General features: G+C 45.8%; 1 protein-coding gene across 1 annotated transcript; it reads left to right on the top strand.

Annotated features, from left to right (window-relative positions):
• Window positions 1–1,729: 1,729 nt before the first annotated feature.
• LOC143285656 (lysosomal phospholipase A and acyltransferase-like) lies at window positions 1,730–17,581 on the top strand. Its single transcript, XM_076593053.1, has 7 exons — window positions 1,730–1,829; window positions 6,300–6,444; window positions 7,880–8,007; window positions 12,551–12,646; window positions 13,107–13,337; window positions 14,818–15,048; window positions 17,298–17,581. The coding sequence occupies exons 1-7, from the start codon at window positions 1,730–1,732 to the stop codon at window positions 17,579–17,581; spliced, it is 1,215 nt and encodes a 404-aa protein (XP_076449168.1).
• Window positions 17,582–22,788: the final 5,207 nt, after the last annotated feature.

The raw sequence follows: 22,788 nt of genomic DNA, 5'->3' as shown, positions 1-22,788 counted from the left end.
TACCAGCAGCAGAGGAGATCCCTGACCGGCAGAACACACAGCGATAACACGATGACAAGAAACAGCCGGAGGGTAGTGGTTTGGGTTTGCAGGCAAAGACGGGGCAATCTAGTGTGTGTGTGTGTGTGTGTGTGTGTGTGTGTGTGTGTGTGTGTGTGTGTGTGACATCTTCGTCTTGTCTCCTTCAGACTTTTACAGACAGTGTCTGGTCAACTTGTGTGCTTGTATCTCTGTGTTGTGCTCTGTGTTTCAATGAAATAAATTATATCTCCACTTTTGCATTAGAATGTCTGTGTTCACATGTGTTATATTATTATTTATTTTTGAATAAACTAACGAATGGGTAACGATGATATACTTTCTAACGATATTTTCGGTTTCGTCATCGTCTGTCTATCTGTCTGTCTATCTGTCTGCCCCCCTCTCTCTCTCTTGGTCTCTCTCTCCCTCTCTCTCTCTCTCTCTCTCTCTCTCTCTCTCTCTCTCTCTCCCTCTCTCTCCCCCTCTCTGTCTGTGTCTGTCAGTGCCAATGCAAACATGCAGACGAATGAGTGTGATTATCCTTTTGTCTGTGTCTGTGTGTGCGCGTGCACGAACACACATGCGAGCATGTGAGTGTGTGTGTGTGTGTGTGTGTGTGCGTGAGTGTGTGTGTGCGTGAGTGTGTGTGTGTGTTCGTGAGTGTGTGTGTGTGTGTGTGTGTGTTCGTGAGTGTGTGTGTGTGTGTGTGTGCGTGAGTGTGTGTCTGTGTTCACAAGCATGTGACAGTATGCGCGCATCCCGTAAATCAATTTTACATCCCTCCACCCTCCTCACCCTTTACCCTTTCTTAGCACTAACCTCATCAACCGCTGTTATCCCTCTCCCATACACTCCTCTTCCCTTTCTGTCAATGTTAATTCCACATTGTGTCAAAAACAATTCATAACCAGTGTAAAAACTATATGAGAAAAACACTTGTGTCAAAACCCACTCATAACCAATGTCAAAAACCGCTCATAAACGACACCAAAACCCAATCTTAACCAGTGTGTGAAAAAAAACCCCACATAACCAATGTCAAAAAACACTCATAACCAGTGTCAAACACCAATCCAAGTCACAACCAGTGTAAACAAAAAACAACAACACTAATAACCAGTGTCAAAAAACAGTCATAACCAGTGTCATTTCGTTCATAGATGCCTCACTGAAACTGGCCCTGCACCTGAAAGCAGTGACAAAGCTGTTCATGACCAGCCAGTCCATCCTTTCACTTGCCCAGTCTCCCTCCCCACCCCAGAGAAAGACAGGACACCGGTCACACTGATCCGTCCATGCCCCGCAGCCCCACAACACTGTCCAGGACACACACACACACACACACACACACACACACACACACACACACACACACACACATTATTATTATCATTATTATTATCAGTAGTAGTATCAGTATTTCTATCAGTATTATGATCTTCATTATCATCCACAAAACTAGAACACAAAGTTTTATTTGTCTTTGTTCCAGAAACCCTCGAAGCCGCTGACCAAACACCCATGCGCAGAAGTAAGCACGTGAGCGAGTCACGTGGTCACGTGGTCACGTGGCTTGGCTAATAAAAAGCGGGACTGTCGGTACGCAGTCGAATTCGAGCCACAGACACAGACCGGTCCACAGTACATTGCTTGACGAGGTTTGGAAAACTTGTCGGTGAGGTAGGTGAGACCTAAAGCCGCGTTCACCATGGGGCGTGTAACTGCAGCTGTCTGTTGGGCTCTTCTGCTGGCCGCTCTGTCCATGAAACCAACATCATCTCTGGAGCCCAAGTACCCGGTGCTTTTGGGTGAGTGCAACGTTGCTTATAGGTCATTTGAATATATTTTAAAAATTCTTTATATGCGTGTCTTATATGTTGATAGTGATGGTTTCAATTGTGACAAGTTGTGCACATGTATTGTTTATTGTAAATGGAAAACAAATCATGTAAAAGTCTAACCGTGCATTTTCATGCAAAGCTGGGTGAAGGCGAAAAAACAAACAAAAAAACAACAAAAACTGAAAGCATTTTCATTAAAAGAACGAATTTATTTTACGTTCAAAGAGCAGTAGTTTACTTATATTTTGTGTGCAAAGTGCGATGCGAAAGACACTTTTTTTTTCTCAGTTAGTGGTTTTCTGTTTCACAGATGGACTTTTTTTTTAAACTGATGGAGTAGTTAAACAAAATACAGATGAATTTCGTGTAAATGGCGTGATACGTGTGACAAAAAGCCACCTCTTTTGCATAAACCCTGACGCGTCTACAACTACGCACATTACAGCGTGTCATGTGACAGACACACACACACACACACACACACGCGTGCGTGCGCCCGCACACGCACACACCTAGGCATTTTCGCATGTACACGCGAAGAAACACACACACCTAGCCATTTTCACAAATTCAAACACACACACACACACACACACACACACACACAACACAACCACCACCAAATCAAACTCAAATGATGCTCAGTTTTCACTGGCTGACAGCTCAGTGACAGAGATAACGTTTACTCAAGTCAGTGGCGCGTGACGGTGGGTGGGGGAAGGTGGGTGGAGTGCTGTAACTCCCAGGGAGAACAGAATAGTTCGGGACAGATACAAAAATGGTCTGTGCTTGCCTTGCGACTCTTTGTAAGGCGCTCTCACACAGGCAGAAGCAATAAAAACTTTTGATTCTGGACACTTAAAATCAAATCTACTTATGTTCCCTCCCCCCTATAGCGGTCAACTTCATATCAATGTGATCAGTATGATTTATTCTATTTTATCATAAAAAGAACGGTTTTGTTGCAGACATTTTGACCTAATGCAAATTTTTTATCAAAATTCCCTGGCCTAGAACAGATACACACGAACATACTTTGAATGTCTGATTTTCATTGGATTTTGTGTGCGTGTCTCTTCAGCTGTTTGTCAACACTTCACACCTCCCCTTTTCAACCCCCTTCCACACATGCACTCACACACGAAAACAGACCTAGGCATCTTCAGACACACACACACACACACACACACACACACACAGAGACACAGACACAGACACACACACACACCACACACACACACACACACACACACACACACACACACAACACCACACACACACACACACACACACACAACACCACACACACCAAATCAAACTGACGTGACGCTTTGCTTTCACCGGAGGCAGATCAGTGACAAGAGGTAGTGGTCACTCGTCAGTGGCGGGTGTCCAGAGGGAGTGGTGGGTGGGTTGAGTGGAGGGGTTGTAGCGGTGTGCATGCTCGCTTGCGCGCGCACGCGTTTTTAAGCATGTATGTGTGTATATATGTCTGTCTGTAGGTGCACGCGTGCGTGTGTGTGTGTGTGTGTGTGTGTGTGTGTGTGTGTGTGTGTGTGTGTGTGTGCGTGTGTGGTTCTCGTGACATTAGAATCTTATGACACGGGTAGTTATGTGTCTCTTGATAACTGACATTCCTTCACTCCACCCCCCTACCCTTATCAATGCCCCTCCTCACACACACACACACACACACACACACCAAATCAAACTCACGTGATGCTCAGCTTTTACTGGCGGCAGTACAGTAACAAGAGATAGTGGTTACTTAAGAACGAATTATTTTACATTCAAAGAGCGGAAGTTTACTGCTATTTCGTGTGCAAAGTGCGATGCGAAAGACACTTTTTTTCTCAGTTGCTGGTTTTCTGTTTCACAGATGGACTTTTTTTTTTAACTGATGGAGTAGTTAAACAAAATACAGATGAATTTCATGTAAATGGCGTGATACGTGTGACAAAAAGCCACCTCTTTTGCATAAACCCTGACGCGTCTACGACTACGCACACAACAGTGTGTCATGTGACATATACACACAGACACACACGTGCACACACGAAAACATGCACACACCTAGCCATTTTCACATGCACACGCGAAAAAACACACCTAGCCATTTTGGTTTAAATAATCTTTAATTATTCAACAATACACATGATTACAATGCAATGAATGACAAAAGAGCATCAACAAGCTTAAAGCTTATACTGTGCTCACAACGTTGCACTTCAATTTTATCATGATGGCTGATGAGCCATATTATGACTTGTATCAAATAACATTCATAAACAGTAAGTAATGAAATAATGAAATAAAACAAATAAACAAACAGTACATAATATAGTGAAATAATGCTAATATCAATATTAACATGAGATTAAATTTATTATCACCAAAGTAATTGGCCTAATAGAAGAAAAACACGAAGAAGAAGAAGAAAATTTAGAAGCCATTTTCACAAATTCAAAACACACACACACACACACACACACACACACACACCCACACAACCACCACCAAATCAAACTCAAATGACGCTCAGTTTTCACTAGCTGACAGCTCAGTGACAGAGATAACGTTTACACAAGTCAGTGGCGCGTGACGGTGGGTGGGGGAAGGTGGGTGGAGTGCTGTAACTGGGAGTTACCTGGGACGTAGAATGGAACAGATACACATGAACACACTTTGAATGTCTGACTTCCGTTGGATTTTGTGTGCGTGTCTCTTCAGCTGTTTGTCAACACTTCACACCTCCCCTTTTCAACCCCCTTCCACACATGCACTCACACACGAAAACAGACCTAGGCATCTTCAAACACACACACACACACACACACACACACACACACACATCACCACACCACACACACACACACACACACACCACACACACCACACACACACACACCACACACAAACACACGCACACACACACACACACACACATACACACCAAATCAAACTCACGTGATGCTCAGATTTCACTGGCGGCAGATCAGTGACAAGAGATAGTGGTTACTTAAGTAAGTGGCGGGTGTGTGTGTGTGGGGGGGGGTGGGGGGGTGCAGGGGGCGAGGAGTGGTGGTGTGCATGCTTGTGTGCGTTTGTGTTTGTAATTGCACGTGTGAATTTGTGTGTGTGTGTGTGTGTGAATTTGTGTGTGTGTGTGTGTGTGTGTGTGTGCATGCGTGCAGTGTCTGTGTGTGTGTGTGTGGTTCTCGTGACACTTTGAATCTCTTGACATGGGTAGTTACATGTCTCTTTTTTTTCTTTGCTGTCCCATCATCTGCACCGTTTCAGTGGCATTACTCCCACGACGCTCATTTAGATTCCCCCATACACGACCACACCCGGGTTCGTCCGTCACAGTTCCAACGTCAGGAACCATCGATATTTGGTCATTAGGAGGCCACACACCAGAGGAGACCCTGCAATGCTGCTGAGTCACTTCGGTGGTGTTCAGTGGTACCTGTTCTGATTTAACGTACTTAGGACACCACCTACTAAGCCCCCTACTCTAGTTACATGTCTCTGATAATGAACTGACAGTCCTTCACTCCACCCCTACCCTTTTCAATCCCCCCTCATCACACACACACAGCAAGGGACCAGCTGGACTGGTATGGCCAGAACAGAGTGCGATGGTGAGGGGTCGTCGATGGCCAATGCTCCACCAGGAGCGATGGGCAAAATGATGATGATGAATGACACACACACACACACACACACACACACAACACATTGCTTCCCCCCACGAAGTGCCAATCCTCACGAAAACGTTGAAAATTATCTTTCTTTGTGACTGTGTCTTGTCAGCCTGCTGGGTTTTCCTTGTGGAGAACAAACGGGATCTCACGCCAGTTCTGATTCGCACCACCACCACAAACCAAACCCACCCAAGGCTTGTTCTCGTGATTCTCAGATCTGACTCACTGGAGGATGGCAATTATGGGAAGAGATAATGGCTACTAGTTTTGACTGGCTAGAAGATAATGTGGGAAGATATAGTGGTCAGTGGTGGGTGGGAGGGAGTGTGTGTGTGTGTGTGTGTGTGTGTGTGTGTGTGTAAGAGAGGATCAGGTCATGTATGTGTGTGGTTGCGTGTGTTACGTATGTGTGTGCAGGGTGGGGGAGGTTTTCAGGACAGTCAGCATTGGGATGGTTCCCAAAAGCCAACTAGTCCCCAAGGGTGCAACACTAAGAACCAGTGCAATTTTGCCTCCTAGTTTGAGAGTCATAGTCCTTCACAAAAGACTAAGCTTTATATGATTTTCCATTGCAATGTACAAACCGTTGAAAATACAGTTCTCACTTTGCTGTTGGCCCAACTGTAATTGTTTTCTTGATGTGCTGTGTAAAGTAAACGTTCATGTATAATGGTTCAACGACCCCAGGGGGCACACGAAATAAACACCTTGCCTCGCTTTGCCTCATCAGTTCCAGGACTAGGCGGCAGCATGCTGTTCTCAAATTATGACACCGATGACTACCCCTGGGATGACTGTTCCTTGCCCAGCGAGTACCTGTGGGTCAACGTGGGCTACGCCTACTGGCATCCCCAGTGCTTCCTGGATAGTATGCAGTACGTACCCGATACCACGTCATGTTTAGTGACTGTTGCTGTTATCATTATTGTTGTTACTCTTGTTGTTGTTGTTGTTATATTATTATTATTATTATTGTTGTTTTGTTGCTGCTGCTGCTGCTGCTGTTGTTCTTGTTGTTATATTATTATTATTATCATTATTGTTGTTGTTGTTGTTTTGTTGTTGTTGTTGTTATCATTATTATTGTTATTATAGCCATACTTATTCTAATACTTGTATATAAATTTTAACTGTGATTGTTTTTAGTTTTATCTCTGTTCACCTGGACAGATTGCAGTACGTACCCCATGCCATGCCATGGAATAGTAGTAGTAGTAGTAGTAGTTGTTGGTGTTGTTGTCTTATTGTTGTCATTATTATTATTATTATTATTATCATTATTGCAACCACCCTTTTTTAACCAATGTGTATACATTTTAACTGTGATTCCTCTTACCTCTGTTCTTCCGGACAGTTTGCAGAACTTACTCGATACCATGCCACGTTTATCATTATATTATTATTATTATAACCATCCTTTTTAACCAATGTGTATACATTTTAAGTGTGAATGCTTTTATCTCCCTTCTCCCGGACAGTTTCCAGCATGTACTCAACACCATGACATGCTTATCATCATGTTTTTTTTCTGTTCTTTTAACTATTATAGCCATCCTTTTTGAACACACACACACACACACACACACACACACACACACACACACACACACACACACACACACACAGCCACAGAGAGAGAGAGAGAGAGAGAGAGAGAGAGAGAGAGAGAGATTTTATTGCTTTGTTAGAGTTTCCGATAAATCGCTCGATAGTTGTCATAAGAATGCAATCAACAGAACAGGTCACGGGGAATTCTAAGCATGATGTTAGACAAAACCACCTAAAACCACCCAACTGAAACGCGAGAGATGAACCTTTTTCTTTCTGCAGTGTATTGTGTGGTGTCTGCAGGCTCAACAACCCAAAGAACGATAACTCTGATCACATACATCCAAAGTTATAGAAAACGGCCAAATAATTATACGATTAAGGAAACGGTACGATTTCCATGCCCGAACCTGCTTCTGTGCATGTGGTATGCTTGGCAATATGTGCGCCCATGTGTTTGTGTGCACATAAACATGTATGCATGTGCGAACACGTGTGTGTGTGTGTGTGTGTGTGTGTGTGTGTGTGTGTGTGTGTGTTTGGCTCGTTTTTGCCATCGACAGTTATTGTGGATTTCTACTGAAATAGTTTTATTGTCTTTAATAGTGTGTTGTGTGCATGATCGTATCATTACGTTTTGTGTTTATAACGAGCCAGTTATTGTACAAGTTCATTCCCATGTGGATTAATAAAGCGTCTTTGATTTGATTTGATTGGTTTGATTGGCCTCCTCCGCCTGTCCCCGTGTCTCTCTGTCTGCAGACTTGTCTACGACAGAGCGACCCATACCTCCAGTGACCTCAAAGGCGTCAACGTCACAACCAAGGATTTCGGCACTGCTGACACCATTATGAACCTGGACCCCGACAGTTTCATATTTACATCTTACAGTCAGTGCTTTCTTCATTTCATCTTTTTGTTTATCTGGTTCATCTTTGCACAATTCGCACAGTTCTCTGTTATGTTAACTGATTCATCTCTACAGTTTAAGCCAGTGCCGCGTTAACTGATTCGTCTGTACATAGTTAAAGTCCGTGCTATGCTAACACTGAAATTCAGTACACTCTTTAATTCCCCGAAGAAAAAAGTGTTGTTGAAGCTGGCAAAATTTTTGAAAATTATTATTGAATCAGTGCGATAATTTTGTTCGTATTCTTTTTTCTTTTGTCAGGATAACAGTACTAAACGCTTCAAGTAATATATTTCCCATGTGTATGTGTTTGTTCTTTTTTTCTTTTTTGTTCTTTTTTTTTTTTTGGGGGGGGGGGTTATTTTATCTTGTGTGTGTGTGTGTGTGTGTGTTGTTTTTGTTTTTTTCCTTACATTGAATTGCTGATTGTTTATTCGCGTGTGTGCGTGTGGACCCTGCAGGTTTTCTTTTCCTAGGGTTCCACTGTCAGTGCTCTGTTAACTAATTCACCCAGTTATACCCAGACACTTCCTCAAAAAGCGCTTCCTTACATTGGAACAAACCCAGACACTTCCTCAAAAAGCGCTTCCTTACATTGGAACAAACCCAGACACTTCCTCAAAAAGCGCTTCCTTACATTGGAACAAACCCAGACACTTCCTCAAAAAGCGCTTCCTTACATTGGAACAAACCCAGACACTTCCTCAAAAAGTGCTTCCTTACATTGGAACAAACCCAGACACTTCCTCAAAAAGCGCTTCCTTACATTGGAACAAACCCAGACACTTCCTCAAAAGGCGCTTCCTTACATTGGAACAAACCCAGACACTTCCTCAAAAAGCGCTTCTTTACATTGGAACAAACCCAGACACTTCCTCAAAAAGCGCTTCCTTACATTGGAACAAACCCAGACACTTCCTCAAAAAGCGCTTCCTTACATTGGAACAAACCCAGACACTTCCTCAAAAGGCGCTTCCTTACATTGGAACAAACCCAGACACTTCCTCAAAAAGCGCTTCCTTACATTGGAACAAACCCAGACACTTCCTCAAAAAGCGCTTCCTTACATTGGAACAAACCCAGACACTTCCTCAAAAAGCGCTTCCTTACATTGGAACAAACCCAGACACTTCCTCAAAAAGCGCTTCCTTACATTGGAACAAACCCAGACACTTCCTCAAAAGGCGCTTCCTTACATTGGAACAAACCCAGACACTTCCTCAAAAAGCGCTTCCTTACATTGGAACAAACCCAGACACTTCCTCAAAAAGCGCTTCCTTACATTGGAACAAACCCAGACACTTCCTCAAAAAGCGCTTCCTTACATTGGAACAAACCCAGACACTTCCTCAAAAAGCGCTTCCTTACATTGGAACAAACCCAGACACTTCCTCAAAAAGCGCTTCCTTACGACTCTTCACTATGTGTTCGTTTTCATGGTTTGTGGGACCAAAACGGAAACAGCTGCCCCATGCTCGACACAGATTGAATGAAGGCTTCGTTGCAGACGATTTTTCGGACATTGCAAGATAACTAATGCGTTAGTTTTGCTACTGAAACGTTTTGTAAAAACTGAATATAACCACCCTCAAAACTGAGTCGAAAACGTCTGGAAATGTGTTACAGCGTCTTCTTGTGGTAGGTGATATCAGTTTATCTGGGCAAGAAAATTGTAACGCGCCATCCGAAGAAAAAAGTGTTGTTGAAGCTGGCAAATTTTTTGAAAATTATTATTGAATCGCTGCGATAATTTTGATCTTCGTATTCTTTTTTTCTTTTGTCAGGATAACAGTACTAAACGCTTCAAGTAATATATTTCCCATGTGTATGTGTTTGTTTGTTTGTTTGTTCTTTTTTTTTGGGGGGGGGGGGGGGGGCCGGGGGGGGGGGGGTATTTTATCTTGTGTGTGTGTGTGTGAGTGAGTGTGTGTGTGTGTGTGTGTGTGTGTGTGTGTGTGTGCATGCGCACGCTGCATTTTGCAGTTAGAAATGTTTATCACTTTAAGTGTTGCTCCATAAAAAATAATAATAAATAAAAGCACTTAGTCATCAACACTAGTTAACCAAGGTAGGGCCGAAACTGAACTAGCAACACCCCCCCACCCCCGGAAACGGAGTATGGCTGCCTACTTGGCGGGGTAAAACCGGTCATGCACGTAAAAGCCCACTCGTGTACATACCAGTGAACGTGGGAGTTGCAGCACACGATCGAAGAAGAAGAAAAAGACAGAGCAAGCAACACGATAAATGACTGCATGTAGCTGTGCTGTGTGCTATCACTGACAGATGGCTACATGTAGCTGTGCTGTGTGCTATCACTGACAGATGACTGCCTGTAGCTGTGCTGTGTGCTATCACTGACAGATGACTGCCTGTAGCTGTGCTGTGTGTTATCACTGACAGATGACTGCCTGTAGCTGTGCTGTGTGCTATCACTGACAGATGGCTGTCTGTAGCTGTGCTGTGTGTTATCACTGACAGATGACTGCCTGTAGCTGTGCTGTGTGCTATCACTGACAGATGACTACATGTAGCTGTGTTGTGTGCTATCACTGACGACTGCCTGTAGTTGTGTGCTATCACCGACAGATGGCTGCATGTAGCTGTGCTGTGTGCTATCACTGACAGATGACTGCCTGTAGCTGTGCAGTGTGCTATCACCGACAGATGACTGCCTGTAGCTGTGCTGTGTGCTATCACCGACAGATGGCTGCATGTAGCTGTGCTGTGTGCTATCGCGGACAGATGACTGCCTGTAGCTGTGCAGTGTGCTATCACTGACAGATGACTGCCTGTAGCTGTGTGCTATCACTGACAGATGACTGCATGTAGCTGTGCTGTGTGCTATCACTGACAGATGACTGCATGTAGCTGTGCTGTGTGTTATCACTGACAGATGACTGCATGTAGCTGTGCTGTGTGCTATCACTGACAGATGACTGCCTGTAGCTGTGCTGTGTGCTATCACTGACAGATGACTGCCTGTAGCTGTGCTGTGTGCTATCGCGGACAGATGACTGCCTGTAGCTGTGCTGTGTGCTATCACTGACAGATGACTGCCTGTAGCTGTGTGCTATCACTGACAGATGACTGCCTGTAGCTGTGTGCTATCACTGACAGATGACTGCCTGTAGCTGTGTGCTATCACTGACATGACTGCCTGTAGCTGTGCTGTGTGCTATCACTGACAGATGACTGCCTGTAGCTGTGCTGTGTGCTATCACTGACAGATGACTGCCTGTAGCTGTGTGCTATCACTGACAGATGACTGCATGTAGCTGTGCTGTGTGCTATCACTGACAGATGACTGCATGTAGCTGTGCTGTGTGCTATCACTGACAGATGACTGCCTGTAGCTGTGTGCTATCACTGACAGATGACTGCCTGTAGCTGTGTGCTATCACTGACAGATGACTGCCTGTAGCTGTGTGCTATCACTGACATGACTGCCTGTAGCTGTGCTGTGTGCTATCACTGACAGATGACTGCCTGTAGCTGTGCTGTGTGCTATCACTGACAGATGACTGCCTGTAGCTGTGCTGTGTGCTATCACTGACAGATGACTGCCTGTAGCTGTGCTGTGTGCTATCACTGACAGATGACTGCCTGTAGCTGTGCTGTGTGCTATCACTGACAGATGACTGCCTGTAGCTGTGCTGTGTGCTATCACTGACAGATGACTGCCTGTAGCTGTGCTGTGTGCTATCACTGACAGATGACTGCCTGTAGCTGTGCTGTGTGCTATCACTGACAGATGACTGCCTGTAGCTGTGCTGTGTGCTATCACTGACAGATGACTGCATGTAGCTGTGCTGTGTGCTATCACTGACAGATGACTGCCTGTAGCTGTGCTGTGTGTTATCACTGACAGATGACTACATGTAGCTGTGCTGTGTGCTATCACTGACAGATGGCTGTCTGTAGCTGTGCTGTGTGTTATCACTGACAGATGACTGCATGTAGCTGTGTGCTATCACTGACAGATGGCTGTCTGTAGCTGTGCTGTGTGTTATCACTGACAGATGACTACATGTAGCTGTGCTGTGTGTTATCACTGACAGATGACTGCCTGTAGCTGTGCTGTGTGCTATCACTGACAGGTGACTGCCTGTAGCTGTGCTGTGTGCTATCACTGACAGATGACTGCATGTAGCTGTGCTGTGTGCTATCACTGACAGATGACTGCCTGTAGCTGTGCTGTGTGCTATCACTGACAGATGACTGCCTGTAGCTGTGCTGTGTGCTATCACTGACAGATGACTGCCTGTAGCTGTGCTGTGTGCTATCACTGACAGATGACTGCCTGTAGCTGTGCTGTGTGCTATCACTGACAGATGACTGCCTGTAGCTGTGCTGTGTGCTATCACTGACAGATGACTGCCTGTAGCTGTGCTGTGTGCTATCACTGACAGATGACTGCATGTAGCTGTGCTGTGTGCTATCACTGACAGATGACTGCCTGTAGCTGTGCTGTGTGCTATCACTGACAGATGACTGCCTGTAGCTGTGCTGTGTGCTTTCAGCGGCGTACTACGAGCCGATGGTGACGATGCTGGCTAGTTACAACTACACCTCATCCAACGTCGGTGGTGCTCCCTACGACTGGAGAAGAGCGCCCAGTAAGATCTGAATTATTTTGTTTCTTTCGCTATGTTCTGATATGATTGTGTGTGAGGGGGGTGGGGTCGGGGCGGTACGGAGGGAGAGGGTATGGGGGGAAACGGAAATGTAAAGCTCTTTGAGCAGTATTTGTGGGGGGAAATGTGCCCAATGAATGTCCCTTCTTCTTGTTGTTGTTCTTCTTACTACTATTTTTGCTTTGTTGTTGTTCTTGTTCTTGTGTTGATGTTGTTATTACTATTGTTGTTGGTGGTGTTGGTGTTGGTGTTGCTGTTGTTGTGTTGTTGTCATGTAACTCAGGCTTAAAACAGCGTAGAACCCCATCTCAGATGGGGCGGCTAACCGCGCTTTAGAATAGAAATAAGACATACAATTTATTTAGAAGCATTTATTATGATAGAGTATATTTATGCCACTCATCTACTTCAATACTCACTGACCTGGCTTGGCCGTGCCCAGACGAAATGGAGAAGTTTTACGCCGACCTGAAGGCGGTCATCGAGGACATGTACAGGCGGAACGGAGACTCCCCGGTGGTGGTGGTGGGCCACTCCATGGGCAACCCCGTCCTGCTGTACTTCTACAACCAGGTGGTGACCCGGGCCTGGAAGAACCAGTTCATCAGGGCACACGTGTCCCTCGCCGGGGTCTGGGGAGGGGCGGCCAAGGTGCTGCACCTCATCACTGCTGGTCAGTCTTTGTATTTCCTTTCTTGTTGTTGCTGCTGTTGTTGAGTTTTCCTCTGGCAAGCGCAGTTTGGTAAAGATATATGGAAGGGAAGAGATATAGGGGTGTTGAGAGACTGACTGACTGACTGACTGACTGACTGACTGACAGACAGACTGACAGACTGACAGATGCAAACGGAAAGGGGAAAGAACGAACGAAATCTTTCAAGGAGGACTGCTGGTCAGTCACAGATAATGATAATAATAATGATAATGATACTAATGATAATAATAATTACAATGATAATAAGACCGGCGCTTCCTTTTTTTGAGGAATTGTCTGGGTTTGTTCCTATGTACCTTTTATTTATCTGTGTGTTTGCTGAATTGGAAGCGTAAACAGTATTGGCGTTGTGAATGGAGAGAGTTAACACTCCTTACTAGTTGTTAATCATTTGTTCTCCTGGCCTCAGTGTTTGTTAGTGATAACACCAAGAAGAAGATGAAGAACCTCAATGTTTATTAGTGATAACACCAAGAAGAAGAAGAAGAACCTCAATGTTTATTAGTGATAACACCAAGAAGAAGAAGAAGAACCTCAATGTTTATTAGTGATAACACCAAGAAGAAGAAGAAGAACCTCAATGTTTATTAGTGATAACACCATGAAGAAGATGAAGAACCTCAATGTCTATTAGTGATAACACCAAGAAGAAGAAGAAGAACCTCAATGTTTATTAGTGATAACACCAAGAAGAAGAAGAAGAACCTCAATGTTTATTAGTGATAACACCATGAAGAAGAAGAAGAACCTCAATGTATATTAGTGATAACACCAAGAAGAAGAACCTCAATGTTTATTAGTGATAACACCAAGAAGAAGAACCTCAATGTTTATTAGTGATAACACCAAGAAGAAGAAGAAGAACCTCAATGTTTATTAGTGATAACACCAAGAAGAAGAAGAAGAACAGGAAGCGTTTGCAGACCCACGTTCGTCTGAATTTTGTGGAGATTCCCGGAGTTATTTCTAGTGAGAACGTGTGCGCATGTGCGTCTGCATATCCTGTGCACATGCGCGTCTCCATTTCCTGGTGTGTTTTTTCTAGGTCACCTAAAGGCTAAAATTTCCTAAAAGTATCTTTTGTTTTACCTTACTCTCCAAGTGGATTTTTCTCTGCAGGATTCTGCAGGAGCAAACCCTTTTTTGCTGTGGCTTTGTGTGCGTGAGCTAAGTGCACGCTGCACACAAGACCTCGGTTTGTCATCACATCCGAGAAAAAAAAAAAAAAAAAAAAGAAGAAAGCACCCAGACGGTGATGCTTACGACGACAATGACGGTAATAATGAGGAATACAGTAGTGATGATGATGGTGGTGGTGGTGGTGGTGGTGGTGGTCACAATGATGATGATGATGGTGGTGGTGGTGGTGGTGGTGGTGGTCACAATGATGATTATCATGATGAAGAAGATGACGACGGTGCTGTCTCCCTTTACCCAGGGTACAACATGGGCTTCGGACAGGTCTCCAACCTGGAGATCCGGCCGGTGGAGCGGTCCATGGCCAGCATCAACTGGCTGGTGCCCACTGACAAGTTCTGGGGGCCTGAGGAGGCGCTGGTCATCACGGCCAAGAAAAACTACACCGTCAGCGACTTGGAGCAGCTGTACCAGGACCTGAACGCCACTGACAGCCTCTACATGTATCGGGACACCAAGGATCTCATCTATGGTATGTGGCGTTGAAAAACGCCAAGTATGGCTGTCAGCATGGCGGGGGTAATAACCGTCATAAATGGAAAAAATGAAATAATATAAATTATTTTAAAAAAAACACTCGTACACACGAGTAAACGTGTGAGTTGCAGCCCACGAACACACATACACACAAATACAGAGACACACACACACATAGACATGCACACAGACACATACAGACACACACACACACACACACACACACACACACACACACACACACACAAGAAATCATGGTGGGTGTGGGTGTAGGGGAGGTCTGTCTGTATAGGTTTGGGTGTGTGGTGTTCGGTGAGTGTGGGTGTGGGAGTGGGGGGATTTGTGTGTGATTTTGTAGGTGTGTTTGTGTATGGGTACGCATGTGTTTGTGCGTTTATCTGGGGTGGGGGGAGGGGTGTGGGGGTAGTGTGTGTGTGTGTGTGTGTGTGTGTGTGTGAGGGTGTTTAGATATTACTGCTTCCCCGAACATATGATCATTGTCATGGTTTGAAATCTCCAGAACCTATGAAATCACACACACACACGTTCACTGCCAACAGGTTATGATTAACCGACAGACCTGAAATGACCAAGTGAATGAACACGCACCTCTCCAACACACAACACACACATTCACAAACTAACCAACCTTGTGAGTTCATTTCAGTTACTGAAGGAGGCGTCACTGCGTTCGGACAAATTCCTATACGATAAACCACATCTGCTAAGCAGATATCTGCCTAACCAGCAGCAGAGTAATCCAACGCGCTCAATCAGGCCTTACCTCGTGAATGTTATTCGTCCGTCAGCACGACGAGGACCCTGTTAGTGATCCTGGGGCTGGGGTTGTTGGGGGCGGTGTGTGTGCAGACTAGTGGCTGGTTAGTTCAATCTGCGCCCTGAATGTGTTAGTGATCCTGGGGCTGGGGTTGTTGGGGGCGGTGTGTGTGCAGACTAGTGGCTGGTTAGTTCAATCTGCGCCCTGAATGTGTTAGTGATCCTGGGGCTGGTGTTGTTGGGGGCGGTGTGTGCGCAGACTAGTGGCTGGTTAGTTCAATCTGCGCCCTGAATGTGTTAGTGATCCTGGGGCTGGTGTTGTTGGGGGCGGTGTGTGTGCAGACTAGTGGCTGGTTAGTTCAATCTGCACCCTGAATGTGTTAGTGATCCTGGGGCTGGTGTTGCTGGGGGCGGTGTGTGTGCAGACTAGTGGCTGGTTAGTTCAATCTGCGCCCTGAATGTGTTAGTGATGCCTGGGGCTGGTGTTGTTGGGGGCGGTGTGTGTGCAGACTAGTGGCTGGTTAGTTCAATCTGCGCCCTGAATGTGTTAGTGATGCCTGGGGCTGGTGTTGTTGGGGGCGGTGTGTGTGCAGACTAGTGGCTGGTTAGTTCAATCTGCACCCTGAATGTGTTAGTGATCCTGGGGCTGGTGTTGTTGGGGGCGGTGTGTGTGCAGGACTAGTGGCTGGTTAGTTCAATCTGCGCCCTGAATGTGTTAGTGATCCTGGGGCTGGTGTTGTTGGGGGCGGTGTGTGTGCAGACTAGTGGCTGGTTAGTTCAATCTGCGCCCTGAATGTGTTAGTGATCCTGGGGCTGGTGTTGCTGGGGGCGGTGTGTGTGCAGACTAGTGGCTGGTTAGTTCAATCTGCGCCCTGAATGTGTTAGTGATCCTGGGGCTGGGGTTGTTGGGGGCGGTGTGTGTGCAGACTAGTGGCTGGTTAGTTCAATCTGCGCCCTGAATGTGTTAGTGATCCTGGGGCTGGGGTTGTTGGGGGCGGTGTGTGTGCAGACTAGTGGCTGGTTAGTTCAATCTGCGCCCTGAATGTGTTAGTGATCCTGGGGCTGGGGTTGTTGGGGGCGGTGTGTGTGCAGACTAGTGGCTGGTTAGTTCAATCTGCGCCCTGAATGTGTTAGTGATCCTGGGGCTGGTGTTGCTGGGGGCGGTGTGTGTGCAGACTAGTGGCTGGTTAGTTCAATCTGCGCCCTGAATGTGTTAGTGATCCTGGGGCTGGGGTTGTTGGGGGCGGTGTGTGTGCAGACTAGTGGCTGGTTAGTTCAATCTGCGCCCTGAATGTTGTCTGGCGGTGTGGACAGGGGATGTTGGCGGCAGTTGGGAGTTGTAAGGGTCGGGGGCTTTCCACCCCTGTCTCCTCGTGAATGACAGCCGAAGGGAAGCCATTCAAAACTCTACCCTTACCGACAGGCCATGGTTAATTCAATTGTTACCGCTTGTTCTTCTGCCCACAGACCTGAAGGCCCCAGAGGTGGAGGTTCACTGTATCTACGGGTACGGCGTAGACACCCCGGCGGCCTTCCAGTTCCCCAAGGGCGCCTTCCCCGACACGCAGCCCAACACTATCTACGGCGACGGCGACGGCACGGTCAACCTGCGCAGCCTGCAGGGCTGTCTCCGCTGGGCTGGGGAGCAGGAGCAGGCTGTCTACCACATGCCGCTCTCCAACGTCTCCCACGTGGACATCATCAGCGACCCTCGTGTGTACAAGTACCTCGAGTGGCTGCTGGAAATCTGATGTTCCGTTGTTGTGAAGGAGAAGAAGGAGGAGGGACGTTTCTCCCACCAGGCTCCTTATTGTGCATTTCACTGCCACAACAGTTGCCATATTTCTGCTTCTTTTTCCAACAACCGTTTTTTTTTTCCATTGCTGGTGTGAGCATGTGTGTTGTGGAGTGCTTGTGTGTGTTGCAGGAATGTTTTCTGTGGGTGTTTGTTTTTTTGTTTTTACTCACTTCTGTAAACAGAGTCTATGTTTTAACCCAGTGTTCGGTTGTCTGTGTGTCCAGGTAAACTTTAACATTGACATTTTTTTTGCAAATATTTAGTCAGTTGACACCAAATTTGGCATAAAAATAGGAAAAATTCAGTTCTTTCCAGTCATCTTGTTTAAAACAATATTGCACTTCTTGGATGGGCACAAAAATTGTTTTAAAAGAAGCCAAATTATATGCAGACTGAATTTACTGTTATATTTATATTTTTTTTTATTCTCTAAACTTGGCACTTTGATCTGATATTCTGACCCAACAACAAGAGCAGTCATTTTTATCATTTTTTGCTCAAACAGGAACTTCTTTTGCAAAGCATGGAAGTTATATTTCTGGTGCATATCTTTGGTGCAGATAGTAAAAAAGGGAAATTAATCTGTAATTAATGCTAGGGGGGGTTAATTTTCTTTAAACTGATCTCTCTCATCTTAAACATTACATTTTGAAATTATACTCAATACATAAAAAGCTTGTGTGTTTTACTCTCAGTCAAGGAGCCACGGTACTGTACTGGGTAAGACAGTGTCTTCTCACCCGAACACGCGGGGTTCGAATCTGCCGTTAGGACATTTCTTTTTTCTTTTTTTTTTAACCCGAAGCTTTAAAATAACAAATACGGAACACATTTTAACGATTAGATTTTTTTAAAGTGTATCACAAGTGAGTCTCGAAGGCCTTGCCTCTCTTGTTAATGTTCAATTGCGCGAGTGTGTTATATGTGGGGGTGGGGTGGGGTGGGAGGGGGGTGGTTGGGATGTAGGGGTGTGATTATGGAGGGAAGAGGAGGCAGGAGGGGGGAGCGAAATGTAAATCACTTTTAGCAGTATTTCTGGGGGTGGTGGGGGGGGGGGGACGCGCTATATGAATGTCCATTATTGTTATTGTCATTATAGTTGTTGCTATTGTCATTGTTAGTAGTAGTAGTAGTAGTTGTTGTTGTTGTATTTGTAGTAGTAGATGGAAATAGGGGTTTGAGTGTAGAGTGGGGGTAGACGTGATGCATGAGAATGGATGGAGAGAGAGAGAGAGGAGAAAATTAAAATGTGACACCAGTTTGGAAACTTTCTTGTTTTGGGTTGTTTTTTTCTGTGACAGTTCAGGCAGTGGTGGTAGAAATTACACAATTTCTCTGTGTGTGTGTGTGTGTGTGTGTGTGTGTGTGTGTGTGTGTGTTTCTCTCTCACTCTGTCTCTCTCTCTCAATGTATGTTTATCGGCGCGATTGGAACACACACACACACACACACACACACACATATATATATATATATATATATATATATATATATATATGCGCACACACAAACACACGCGCACACACACCACACACACAAACACACTGGCACGCATGCACGTGTAAACACCCACGCACCCACGTACGCACACACCCAATCTTTGCACCATGTGTCTTCTTCAACAGCGGCAAAGAGAGATAATCGGACGCAGACCGCACGTCTTGTTATGTCCCTTACACTGTAGTGTGTCACTCTGATAAAAAATAAAAAATAATAATAATAATAAAGGCACACAGGAAAACAGGCATGCACACATATATACATGCACAAAAGGCACACTCACGTATACATGCACAAAAGACACACTCACGTATACATGCACAAAAGACACACTCACGTATACATGCACAAAAGACACACTCGCGTATACATGCTCAAAAGACACACTCACGTATACATGCACAAAAGACACACTCACGTATACATGCACAAAAGACACACTCATGTGGTGGTGGTGGTGTGTCCATCGAGATCGATGATGACCATCGTTGTCAACCAGCTGGGGGATGGTGGTGGGGTGGGGGGGGAGGATGCTCATGAATCTATCTGTGAATGCGCAGATGGCTGAATAGTCCAATCTGCGCACGAAATGTTCGCTGACAGTTGGGGCAGACAAAGACAGGCACATCATTGTCAGGGAGCTTGTTTGCCCGTGACTTTCTGTCCTGCCTCTTCTGAACAGCTGCAGCAGTCCTGTTGGCCTCGCACAACTTGGCGCCTTTGTGCACAGCAGCGAGCCATTTGTCACGGTCCACTGCAGATTCCTCCCAGGAGTCAGGGTTGATATCAAACGCTTTCAGAGAGACTTTCAGAGTATCTCTGAAGCGCTTCTTCTGACCTCCGTGTGATCTCTTCCCTTGTTGCAGCTCGCCATAGAAGAGCCTTTTGGGCAGCCGATGGTCTGGCATGCGCGCCACGTGTCCAGCCCAGCGAAGCTGGGACTGCATCAGAATGATGAAGATGCTGGGAAGGGTGGCTTTTGCGAGCACCTCTGTGTCTGGGGTCTTGTCTTGCCACTTGATGTTCAGTAGCTTCCTGAGGCATGTTGTGTGGAAGTGGTTCAGCTTCTTGGCATGTCGTTGGTACACTGTCCAAGTCTCGCAGGCGTACAGTAGTGTGGGGAGAACTACTGCTCTGTAGACCTTTAGCTTGGTCTCAAGACTAATGCCTCTTCTGTTCCAGACATTTGCATTGAGTCTACCAAAAGTCTACAGCTGATGGAGCTTCTCAGTCAGCACAGTACCTCCATCTTTGTAGACCTCAGCTGGTATGGAGTCTGAGCCAGGTGCTTTGCCACTGGATAGCAGACGGATTGCTTTCTGGGTCTCAAGAGGTGTTGGCGGATCGTCCAGTGCTTCGTTGATGGGGACTTGTGGGAGATGGTTTATGGCTTCATCATTTATGGAGGAAGGGCGATTTAAGACACTGTTGAAGTGCTCAGCCCAGCGTTTGAGAATTTTCTCCTTCTCGGTGATCAAGGTATTCCCATCTGCACTGAGGAGGGGGGATGATCCTGAGGATGTGGGGCCGTAGACTTCTTTTAAGGCATCATAGAACCTCTTCATATCGTGTCTGTCAGCATATCCCTGGATCTCATCAGCTTTGTCACTCAGCCACTTATCCTTCATCTGGCGTAACTTTTGCTGAACAGTCCTGCGGATGGCATCATACGCATCCTTTTTTGATGTGGACTTTGGGTTGCTCAGGTAGGCTTGATGCAGACGGCGTTTCTCATCCAGAAGCTGCTTGATTTCATCACAGTTTTCATCAAACCAGTCTTTGTGCTTTCTGGTCATGGGTCCCAGGGTCTCTGAAGCTGTACTATAGATCAGCTCACGCAGGGTCCTCCAGTCAGACTCCACATTCTGGTTGTCCAGAGAGGCGGATTCCAGACGATCTTCCAGCAGCTCCACAAAGGACTGTTTGATGGTGATTTTTTTCAGCTTAGCGATGTTGAGCCGTTTTGGAGCCTTCTGGCCTTGGGGGCGTCTCTTGAGCTGGATTCGAATATTCAGCTTCGAGACTACAAGGCGATGGTCTGTCCAACACTCGGCGCCGCACATGGTCTTTGTTACACGTACATCTTGCCTATCCCTTTTCCTGACGATGACATAATCGATGAGATGCCAATGCTTTGAGCGAGGGTGCATCCATGACGTCCTGTTACGGGTAGGGAGGCAGCAAACTGTGTTGGTTATCAGCAGTTCGTGCTCTGCACAGGTCTGAAGCAAAAGCAATCCATTTGGGTTGCAGTGGCCCACACCGTGCTTTCCAATCACTCCATCCCAGGAGATGTAGTCAGAGCCAACTCTAGCATTGAAGTCCCCAAGAATGATGAGCTTGTCTGCTTTAGGGATAGCAACAATGACAGAGTGAAGGTCCTCGTAGAACTTCGCCTTCACTTCATCCGGGTTGGTCATGGTTGGGGCGTAGGCACTGACAATGGTGAGGTGCTTCTGGCCAGATGCCAGTGGGAGTTTCATGGTCATAAGCCTATAGTTGACTCCCTTTGGGATTCCAGCTAGCTTGCTGACAAGTGCTGTTTTTACTGCAAAACCAACGCCAGCCTCACGTCGCTCTTTGCTTCCTCGTCCACTCCAGAAGAAGGTGTAACCAGATCCCTGTTCACAGAGCTCGCCTTCGCCTGCAAGCCGAGTCTCACTCAAGGCTGCGATGTCAATTTTGTATCTGGCGAGTTCGGATGCAACTAGTGCCGTTCTCCTTTGGGGTCTGTCCGCGTTATCTCTGTCCAGGAGAGTCCTTATGTTCCAAGCACCAATGGTGAGAGGAACGATCCTTGTTTTTTTCTTTTCTTTCTTGTTGTTTCGACCGCTGATGTAGGGTCCCCGCCAGCCGCGGTATGCTGGCCAGGGTGATATGGAGCAGGCAATTTTTAGGGCACCTTTTCTAGCCCCTTCCTCATGCCAGGGAGGTGAGCACTCATGTATACATACATAAAAGACACACTCACGTATACATACACAAAAGACACACTCACGTATACATGCATAAAAGACACACGTATAGATGCAAAAAAGACACACGTATACATGCAAAAAAGACACATGTATACATGCACAAAAGACACACTCACGTATACATGCACAAAAGACACACTCACGTATACATGCACAAAAGACACACTCACGTATACATGCACAAAAGACACACACACGCATGCGTACACATGTACAAACACACGCGCGCGCGCACACACACACACACACACACACACACACTGCACACCGCGAAAACAATCATAACAGCGGCAAAACGAATTTGAATGCGAACTTTCTTTTTAGCTTTCTTGACACTGATATCTTATCTATGTTGAAATTTCTGGGCCATAGAGATTTGCTGCAAACAAAACAATACAGAAAAATAAATAAATAATAAATAAACGAACAAACATTTCAAACAAAAAAGCTTGGAAGTATTTCTTGAAATGCAGCATAAAATGGATGACTGACCTCCTCACATATTAATGCACCATGATTTGTGTTGTCAAGCCACCACAGAATGAAGACATGGTCACCTCCCTTTACTTGTCTCTATTGTTTCAGGGAGGGCAGTGTAGTGGCAGAATCGGTTAGGCGTTGGACTTGTGACCCAGTGTTCACCAGTGATGAGGGTTGGAGGCCCTGTTTCGGGATGGTGGTG

The sequence above is a fragment of the Babylonia areolata genome, chromosome 9 (assembly GCF_041734735.1).
Source record: "Babylonia areolata isolate BAREFJ2019XMU chromosome 9, ASM4173473v1, whole genome shotgun sequence".
Taxonomy (NCBI): Eukaryota; Metazoa; Mollusca; class Gastropoda; order Neogastropoda; family Buccinidae; genus Babylonia; species Babylonia areolata.
The sequence above is the reverse complement of the archived record's forward strand: the minus strand, read 5'-3'. Positions and strand labels throughout refer to the sequence as shown.

Bases quoted from the DNA above. Each gene is read 5' to 3' on its own strand.
- LOC143285656 (XM_076593053.1), top strand. From the start codon at position 1,730: ATGGGGCGTGTAACTGCAGCTGTCTGTTGGGCTCTTCTGCTGGCCGCT. The intron at 6,445-7,879 runs GTACGTACCCGA...CTCTGTCTGCAG, and splicing joins TGCTTCCTGGATAGTATGCA to ACTTGTCTACGACAGAGCGA. The intron at 12,647-13,106 runs GTAAGATCTGAA...GGCCGTGCCCAG, and splicing joins CGACTGGAGAAGAGCGCCCA to ACGAAATGGAGAAGTTTTAC.